The 9,914-nt window shown below is 35.0% G+C and overlaps 1 protein-coding gene across 1 annotated transcript; it reads right to left on the bottom strand.

Moving 5' to 3' along the window:
* Positions 1-276: 276 nt before the first annotated feature.
* Positions 277-5,365, bottom strand: LOC122278276 (sulfate transporter 3.1-like). The gene is made up of 12 exons (XM_043088452.1): positions 4,822-5,365; positions 4,507-4,714; positions 4,200-4,371; positions 4,043-4,108; positions 3,114-3,227; positions 2,644-2,760; positions 2,247-2,373; positions 1,656-1,942; positions 1,322-1,512; positions 1,106-1,191; positions 919-995; positions 277-783 (listed from the first exon to the last, which is right to left on the bottom strand). The coding sequence occupies exons 1-12, from the start codon at positions 5,135-5,137 to the stop codon at positions 595-597; spliced, it is 1,950 nt and encodes a 649-aa protein (XP_042944386.1). The 5' UTR covers positions 5,138-5,365; the 3' UTR covers positions 277-594.
* Between the last annotated feature and the right edge of the window lie 4,549 nt (positions 5,366-9,914).

Genomic DNA, 9,914 nt, shown 5'->3' with positions numbered 1-9,914 from the left:
ATTTTCATACAAATTGCCTCTAAAGTCAAATTAGTTTTGTCGATATATATTATTACTGTTAGCAGGTCAATTCCAAGGAAGGAAACATCATTTTCAAACTTTCAAAAGAGCACCCACCCATGCCAGTACTGTAATTAATGCGCGCGCCATGATGATCATGATCATGTTCATGTAGTGCCAATTTCTTAGATTGAAATTAAGCAGAATCTAAATTAATATATCACTGTTGATGCATCAGCATGCACGTGATCATCACCCCAACCGTGTGACCAAAGATTGAAAAGTCGATTATTTATATATAATTTGGAGAGATTAATACATGATCACGAAGATACCCATTTTATCAAACAACTTAGCTCGGGACTTGATCTACTCATGATTACGTTCACATCTCTGATCACTTTCATTTTTACGTACAGTACACATGAAGAATTCAGAAGCACCCCAAAACTTAGAAATTCTCTCCCAGTTACTTAGGTAATATGCATTCTTCCTCATTAGCGGACAGCTTTGGCCTCTGGTTACGGCTGCATCCACTAATTACGTATCAACATTTTGATTATCTCACTAATTAAGTCGATCATGGCGAAATTGTTAGACATTGTTTTCTGGCGCATGTAATTCAGCGGCGGCCGGGTTTGGCTTGCACGAGTGTAACATGAAGTTGCATGCTGCCACGGCCTCTCCTACTGTTAGATAAATCCATTCTTGGCCGATGTTTTCGATGAATTTGGACTTGTCTAGCTTCTTAATCACCTCGCTTCTTGGGTTGGCTAGCACAAGCTAAATTCAAAACAAACAAACATAATATATAAACTAATCATGATTCAAATAAAGGCGATTTTTTGGAATATAATAACAGTTTGATACTGATTATATATGAAATCTGAGACGAGAAACGACAATAAAGTTTCTTACCTTGAGACCCTTTCTATCGGCATTCTTCTTGACCTCTTCAAGCATGCTAATCCCACTCGTATCAATACTGCCCACAGCTGCAATCATATGAACGCATCTTATTAATTATTTAGCACTGAGCGAGAATATTTACTAACTAGTTGCTTTATGATCTTTAAAACAGACTGTTTGCGTTTTGACAACTTACCGCTGATGTCTAATATAATATAATGCAAGCTTGTTTCTCCCGAAGCTTTTAATTTTTCTTCCTCCTCGTAGATCCACCTTGAAATCCTGAGAACAAATTAGAAATTTTCAAACCAGATCAGTAAATATGGAGCTTATTTTCATGCTCACTTATTAATACGCGTGTTCACATACATTATACACAAAATTGCATGCTTGTTTATAATATATAATGTACCTTTCTCTCAAGTAGTTTGCATTGGCAAAGTAAATGGGTGCATCAATTTGGAGAATGAGAACTCCGGGAACATTGTTGGCAGTTGGGTATTGATCAACGCTTCTGAACACCTTGGAGTTGGGAATATTGCCCAAGATAAAAGTCCGTGGCCTTGCTACAAATAGCAAAACCCTTAACAACGATAGCGTAACCTGCAAATATTGCACATACAAAACCTTATATATATCAACAACTTAAGTAAACAGAAACAAAAAGTCTTCGTACGTGTTTATTTAGGATAACGATGATCGATGATGTGGTACTTCGTGATCATTAATGCAATAGTACTACTTACCGCGATGACTAAGCCAATCTCAACACTTCCAAAGACCACACCAAGATAAGCACCCATGCACACCAGGAAATCGAATTTGTCGATCTTCCAGAGGTGGATGGCAGCTTCATAGTCAATAAGGCCAAGCATGGCTGCCATGATTATGGAAGAGAGCACCACAAGGGGTGTATAGAAGAACAGCGGAGTAAGGAATAGCAACGTGATCATCACCGCTGTTGCCATGACTATGTTCGACACTGCCGTCTTACATCCTGCATTGAAATTCACCGCACTTCGAGAAAAGGGTCCTGCAATCACAATATCGGACATATATATGTCTGGTTAAGAATTAGCAGTTGGCGAAGATGTTGTTAGTGATGTGGTAGTGTTTCTTGCCCAGTTCTTGAAAGGCAGAGCATTTATTTGAAGTAATATCGTGTTGGGGCAGTGCTCAATTGAGCTAGTGCATGGGTTGACCAATCGGCCCAAAGGAGTCCCAACCCAGGCATAGATTGGGATTTGGGTTTTGGTTGGATTGGGTGGTGGGCTTTGACCTGACCCAGTTTCAACCCTAATAGTTTAGAGTTGGGAAAAGATCTAGATGTATGGTACCTGCGGTCAAGTAGCATGAAGTGCAAGAGCCAGCAATATTCATCATCCCAAAAGCGATCATCTCTTTGTTCCCATCAATGTGGTAGTTCTTGAATATGGCAAAGCTTCTCCCCACTGCTACTCCTTCCTGTTTCACACCCACCAGTACTTAGCGTTCTTAATCCGGGCATAGGGGGGCTGTTCATGAAATTACTTGGGTTTCTATATACTAAATAACTACTTGTTATTTAGTATATATTAGTTGCTGATTTATAGTAATATGAAAAAAAAAGTCCTTGTTCTACTATACTAACTCCATTAAACTTAGATTTTTAGGACCTCCGATTCTTTTTTTAATAATATTATAAATAGCAATTTAAATTTTAAGCACCATAACAAGCTAGCTTTCGTGACTTACTGCAAGGGCTATGACGCCAGTGATGATTCCAGTTTTGATGGCGGTCATCAGATATGGAGACCCAAAAGCCAAATCAGATACCGAAGGTGGATTTAAGCCTTTCTTCAGGTGCCCAATCTGGGAGGAACAACAAACAAAGAAAGTAATGGTTACCCCCCATGCAGTTGTAATTAATATACTTTTTGAAATTATATGTACGTACGTACAAGTAGCGTTATTTTGATTTGCATGTACGTGTTTGTGATCAAAGAATCCGTGTGATAATTGGAAGTTTGAATGTGGATCGAGGGCCCCAATATTTCATTGTAACAGACATTGAGACTCCATGGATTCTAATCGATCGGTCTTATATATATATATACACTCATGGCCGCTAGAGGTTGATACACTGTACCAGTACTGGGGGCCGGTACTATAGCAGCTGTAGCCAGTATAGGAGGCCAGGGAAGAGAGAGAGAGAGAGAGGTTACCACTTGAACACCGTGTTTTTCAGCGTGGGTCAGATAAACGAGGACGCTTCCCAAGATAACAGACGTCAGAGGTGCCATCGCATTTATCCAAAAGAAGGCGGCCTTTTTCTTGCTCTAGTACCCATCAATAGCATCAAATAAATAAATTAAGTTAGTTTATCTATTTTATATATCGAATAATGTAACCTTCTACGGCCACCGTTGGAGCTTCCATTAGTTTTCGAAAAAAGTTTTTTTTTGTTTTTTTGTTTTTTTTTTGTTTTTGTTTTTTTTACATCATTTATTAATACTTTTAAATATTTAAAAAATAAAAAAATTCATAATTATATTAAACAAAATTTTCTTAATCATTAAAAAAATAAATAAATAAAATACTGGGAGCGATAGCTGCCAGCGGGAAATCTAATATTTTCCTTAAATAATTTAGATTTCAGAAAGAGTAGAGTACTATATATGATCATAACCTACGAAATAATAATATATATACTCACAAAAAAGGTATACACGAATTAATAATCGATTTATTTTTAATATTTTCTCTCTAACTATTAAACATCATTTTCTGATTATTTTCTTTTAACATGAATTTGATTTCATTAAAAATGAGAACATAAAAATAATTAACGTTTATCTTTTTAGGTAGGGTCATGATAAATATGTAGTAGCCTTTCTCTTAAAGAAAAACCCTTTTCATGATAAGTTAAAGTAATTATTGTTTTTGGTGGTGTTATGGATGATTTAGCTATATATATAATTATATTGAAAACAACAGCTAGCTGGGTGGGTAAACAACATGCAAGTTTTGCTTAGTAATATGGTTAATTCTTTTACACACTTTGAGCCTTAATTTTTAAATCATATATAGTACTAGTACTAGAAGCTTAGAAAAGAATTAATATCAATGCGATCGACGAGGAACGACTACTTACAAAGTATTTTGTGAGGAGGAGGAAGAATAGGAAACAGCAGCCCAAAACACCACTTTCCCATCTCCACTGCAAAAACAACCACCAACAATAAATGAAAAAGGTATGAAAAAATATTAAGCATTTAAAAAATTAGAAAGTTAATTAATATAATTATTACCTGGTGTGTTTGGGAAAATACAGAGCGCATGACCGAGGAAAGATCAGTCTCATGAGTGAAATTAACCAGCCCAAGTAGCCCTTTAAGTTGCTGAAGACAAACAACCGTGGCTGCTCCACCCATGAACCCCACTATCGTCGCATGAGACAGAAAGTCCACGATAAAGCCAAGTCTGCAGTTTAATTTATTCAAGTCATTTCAAAAAGATTATAGTTAAATCTTTGTCCGTATCAAACCTATACTCGTTAGTCATGCCCTAAAACAGGAACGCATCAGGCATAAAGCCCTAGAGATCAGAGAAGCAGACCTTAAGAAGCCCAGAGAAGCTTGAAAGAGTCCAGCAAAGAACGTAGCCGTGAGAGCCAGTTGAAGATAAAGTTTTGGGTTCTCATTAGGGTTAACTTCCTTCCCCAGCAAAGAAGATATGAGAAGGGATGCCACAGCCACAGTGCCCACCGCCAGATCTCTAGAGCTCCCCAACATGGCATACACTAATGGTGGGACAAAGCTGGAATCTGCATTAATTATCAGCACAATTAGTTTTCTCGTTAATTTCTAGCGAAATAGATTCATAACAAGCATATGTAAAAGTCTTGATACCAAAATCTGAGACAGTACTTACATAATCCGAAAATTGGTGGTAAGTTAGCCAAACTTGCATAGCTTATCCCTTGAGGGACTGCTAGACTGGCAATAGTGATTCCAGCAATAAGATCGGATTTGAAGAACTCAAAAGTGTAACGAGGAGCCCATTCCAGGATTGGTACAAAGTATTGCAGGCCAAGGACAACCTTCTTAGAAAGAGGCTGGTTCTTGAAAGGCCGGAAGGGGTCATCAGGAAAGAAAGTCTCTTTGAGAGACGATTCCAAGGACTTGAATAGAGGTTTGGATGCAGGGATTGCAACAGGGTGTGGGCATTCATAGTCTGCGTTACCCATTGGAAGCCTATGTCAGATTTTTGAGACACTGCTGCAAGCTAGCTAAGATATATATGTTTGAGTTGGCCGGCCTTATATATAATTCTCGTGCTATATATACGCGTTTATATATATAGCTGCTGATGCAATGAGAGTAGTGAACAACGGTATGTATATATTCCAGAGAGAGAGAGATCAGAGAATGAATTTGATCAATATGGGTTAGAGGCAAGGGCTAGGCTGTGGGATGCACAATGGTAAGAAGGGCGTCTATTTAAAGTGGCGAGGGATCGGGAGTGGAGGATCTTCAAGTGCTCTAAGGGACCTACAGCTATTATTTAACACGTGGCAAATTGCCAAACCTTTGACCTGAGATAGACCTGCAATGTTTTGCTACGCGACTAGCCGACTACCCACCTTCATTGTATGCGGCTTCCCCGGATCATAATAATATGACATGATCTTTAACAGGCCAGTGATGATAATGGCGTCTCACTACCTCCATGATCAATGTAGTAGTAAACGCGGTGCATTCCTATTGGATGGAGGGATTACGCACCACATGTCATACTGGCGATGGCCGGGTATTTCGGGCCCCCGCGGACCAATGAAGTTGGGAAGGGATTTGGGGAAGATTTGATCCCAATATATTGGCATTGATCGTACTCATGCTAGCACTACTTGTTAATTAATCAGTAGATCATGTGTTAGCTAGTGATATGTTTAAGTCAAGTCATGACAATTATGAGGCCATACCAAATTGTCATTAATTAGTATGTAAGCTAGTGGGAAGTAGTTGTTAATTTGCCGATGATCCATATATGTATTATTATTATAATTTTCAATTATGCTAAGGCTAGGTATATAATTTGTACCAAACAACACCTACCGACGTTGATATTCCTTGGAAACAACGTATATATTATAAATATGTAGTTGAGACAGTAGTACTGGAAATGCCCCCGTTAATCCTCTGCAAGATTCTTCACATTAATATAGTACGTACCACTGTTATATATATACACCATGCATGATGGAGCTAGGCCGGGTACGTAGTACTATATATATTAATTTATTGGTTAATTTTCGTATTGGAGGCTGGGGGATCGAACATATATATATATGATATATTAATTATTAAGAAAAATAAGTTAATTAATTTTAGATATTTATAATCCGTAGCAAATTAATGGTCGGGCAATTAGGAGTACTGAATTATGTTACATCATACATGCATTATTAATTATATGAATATCGTTTAATTAAGCTTAATTGGTCTATATATAATATTAATTGTGAGTGTCTTCAGATGATCATCACCATTTGTTTCTGATTCCATGTGATGCAGCTGATCGCCATTTATATAAATTTACATGATAAATGTAGAAGATATAAGTAATATGGTAAATCAGAAGGAACGTTTCAGGCCAAATTAAGCCTCTAATTAATGAAAAGTATACACTATATAGTGTATATATATATATAAATATATATGGTTGTGCTTCAATTTTCTTAATTAAGAGAAAACAAATAAACAGATAAAAACCGATCGATCAGTTTGGATGATGACGATGATGTGACTTTTGAACTCTACGTCGAAGCTCGACGCTAGCTTTAATTTGATCCCATTAATATGGTTGACATGTGGTCAAAATCAATCGTAGCTAGCTACCTAGCTACTTCCACCTCATCCAATTAAAATGGAAAAGTTGACCCAATTATAGAATATTCTGGAACTAATTTTTAATGGGATGAATTTAAGTATTCTGAAAGTTAAAAAAGCTCGATCAGCGGTCCAAAAATCATTCAAACAAAAAAGTTAAAAATTTGAAGTGTTTAATAATGTTAGATGAAACTTTCTTAAAAAAGAAACAAGCTAGGTTGGTGTGGCGAAGTCAATAATAGCCTAGCCACCAACAATATCCATCCATCGGTATATTATATAAGGACAATGCTAGAGATTTTGTTGGAGGATTCCGTTCACTTATTTCATTGTATTTTTATTTTGAAAATTTTTTTATAGAAAAATTAAGAAAATTATATTTAATTATATTGTAAATTTTATTCATTTTTTTTAAAAATATTTAAAAGTGTTAAAAAATGATATAAAAAACAAAAAAAATACTTTTAAATATTTTTTTAAATCATTTTTTAACACTTTTAAATATTTTTAAAAAATGAATAAAATTCACAATATAATTAAATAATATTTTCTTAATCTTTCTGTAAAAAAAATTTCAAAAGAAAAAAAAAAAGAGTGCAGCGGGACAAATGAATGCAGGGATCCCAGCGGGATCCTTATCATTTCCCATTATATAATCTCTATGTATGTACGTTTTAATTTGCTGGCTTATAATAATTAATTAGGCTGCGCTATTTATATATATTTGATCTCGATCCATCTCCTTAACTTTCAGTACTGCTACTGCCTTCATTGCTTTTATCAAAACTACGTGAATGATCGATCAGCACGAATAATATATACTTTAAGCATATATGGTTTATTTATTTATTATAATATATAGTACTGCATGTATATATATATCTCGGGTTATAGATTGGAATATATATATATATATATATAAGCAGGTCAGCTCTAAACTAAAGTCACTACAAGAGAATGATCATTTATAACAAATTATATGTAATGATATTTGCAATAAAATAGATTCATTTTAATAGAAAATAGTTATTTTCACAAAAAATAACTGGTCATATATTAATTTGTGAGTCATGCACAGCTCCAAGCTAGAGTACTACTGGCATGGATTCAAATCAAGCCCCCTCAGCATGACTGATGATCATGATCCATTGAAATCAAAATGTGTGCGCGCGATAGAGAGAAAAACATACGTACGCCCACATTATACACGTTTATATAGAATATTGCTATTTATTAATTTAAATGTGAAGCTTCCTTCGGGCAGTTGTAGTACTACTCATGTTCCATGGACTTTGATCAAATTGTGGCTTTGTGTGTTTCACGACATATAAATATATATATATATATATATATATATATATATTTACTGATGAATGCATGATGATGGCAAAAAAAGTGTGTGTATATATATATAAGGAATAATGTTTGCAGCTTTTAGATATGCAAGTTCTGCACAGTATTCAATTTTAAAAAAGTAGATAAATTTGAGAAGATTCGCATGAAAAAAATTATTTTTTAATAATATATCTCACTTAATTTTTTTAAGACACTAGTGCCCATGATTTACACACTCTAAAACTAGTTATATCTAGCATTACTTATCTATATATAAATATATATAATATCCCTTTGATCCATTTCATAGGCGGAAGGTGGGAATCTCCTTCTTTCATTGCATTTTCCCCTCTATAATGATCATAACGAGAAAGGGTGATAGTGATAACCATTTAATTTACAGCTCCCTCTACTCACTTTTGCTATCTAATTGAAAATCTCATTGGTTACACGAACGAATTAATGCTAATTTTCATATTTAATAAGTACGTGGAATATTGATCAATTTGCTGGTCATCAAGATCAGATCAGATGGCACAATTTTAAATAATTACTTTTTCCTTCAAGAAAATAATTGAAATAATAAATATATAGAATATTAATTTCGAGCTGATATGGTCCACACAATGTCTAATGATACATTAACAAGCTCTACATATTATCACGCATCAATCTTAACGTACATGCAATCAACTTTGACTCCAGGCGGCCAGGATAAGAATATCGTCATGCATGATGTATATATACATGGAGTTTAAAGGAATTCTATGTACACCAAAAACTTTTTTACCACCAAAAAGGCAAAAACGTACAATTTGATCTCCCAAAGAGCATTTTCCTCCAATAATTATTGTCGAGCGGTCATTTTTTACGAAGAAAATTAGGACTAATGGATAATGCTATGTCATCATTAATACATATATATAGAGAGACAACATGCAGTAAGATCATATGAATGTAGTATCTAGAATAATTCACATGTACACGACCCCTCCATTTTCACAAATTATTAACACTCAGAAAAATTAATATAAATTTAATCAAGAAACGTATTTCTATGTGCATAACCAATATATTTTATGAATATGAATAAAATTTTTTATATTAGGAGATCGTGAATTAAGCTATATATTTAGGGAATTAATACGTACTAGGGATCGAATTAACAAAATAGTTTAACTACCCTCACCTAAGTATTGCCCACACAATCCCCCACCCTATCGTTCTCTCTCTTTCTCCCCCTCTCACCAACACCAAATGTTTGCTCTCTCTCTCTCTCTCTCTCTCTCTCTCTCCCCTCAAGTCTAAAGCTCAAACCATGACTTGCAAAACAAGAACTCTTGGGTTTGGTTTGACGCCATCATTTATAAGAGAAAAATAGAGCAAGTTCTCTTTCTCTTTAATAATATATTTTGAAGTTCTTCCACTGAACTTCAAAACAAGCTAATCATTTCTTGATTTGGATCTAGTAAACTAGACAATATTTATTCTTTTTCAATTGTGCATGCTCAAATGAGAATTTCAATATTTAATTCTGAAAACTAAGCAAAAATGTTAGAGCTTGTACTTGCTAGACTAGGTGGATAGATAGGTCTTTTAGCCTCTGGTTATTTTTCTAGATGTGAGTTGGATCTTATTAACTTGGATAGTCGTTATGTATCAAATGCTCTGCCAGGTGGGGCACTTGAGCAACTTAATTACTAAGGTCCGGATACCACTTATAAGTGGTAACAATGAATTCCCCCCCACTTGATGCAGACGTGTTGAAGCCGTTCTACCCAATGCCCAGGTGCACATTGT

Source organism: Carya illinoinensis, chromosome 1 (genome assembly GCF_018687715.1).
Source record: "Carya illinoinensis cultivar Pawnee chromosome 1, C.illinoinensisPawnee_v1, whole genome shotgun sequence".
NCBI classification, from domain to species: domain Eukaryota; kingdom Viridiplantae; phylum Streptophyta; class Magnoliopsida; order Fagales; family Juglandaceae; genus Carya; species Carya illinoinensis.
Note: the sequence above shows the minus strand (reverse complement) of the source record. Positions and strands in the feature narration are given on the sequence as shown.

What these genes read in the sequence shown, in the direction of transcription:
- LOC122278276 (XM_043088452.1), bottom strand. Translation starts at nt 5,137, where the DNA reads ATGGGTAACGCAGACTATGAATGCCCACACCCTGTTGCAATCCCTGCA. An exon ending in GCTTCTCTGGGCTTCTTAAG is followed by an intron (nt 4,372 to 4,506) that starts GTCTGCTTCTCT and finishes ATTAAACTGCAG; the next exon opens with ACTTGGCTTTATCGTGGACT. An exon ending in AGATTGGCTTAGTCATCGCG is followed by an intron (nt 1,513 to 1,655) that starts GTAAGTAGTACT and finishes CAATATTTGCAG; the next exon opens with GTTACGCTATCGTTGTTAAG.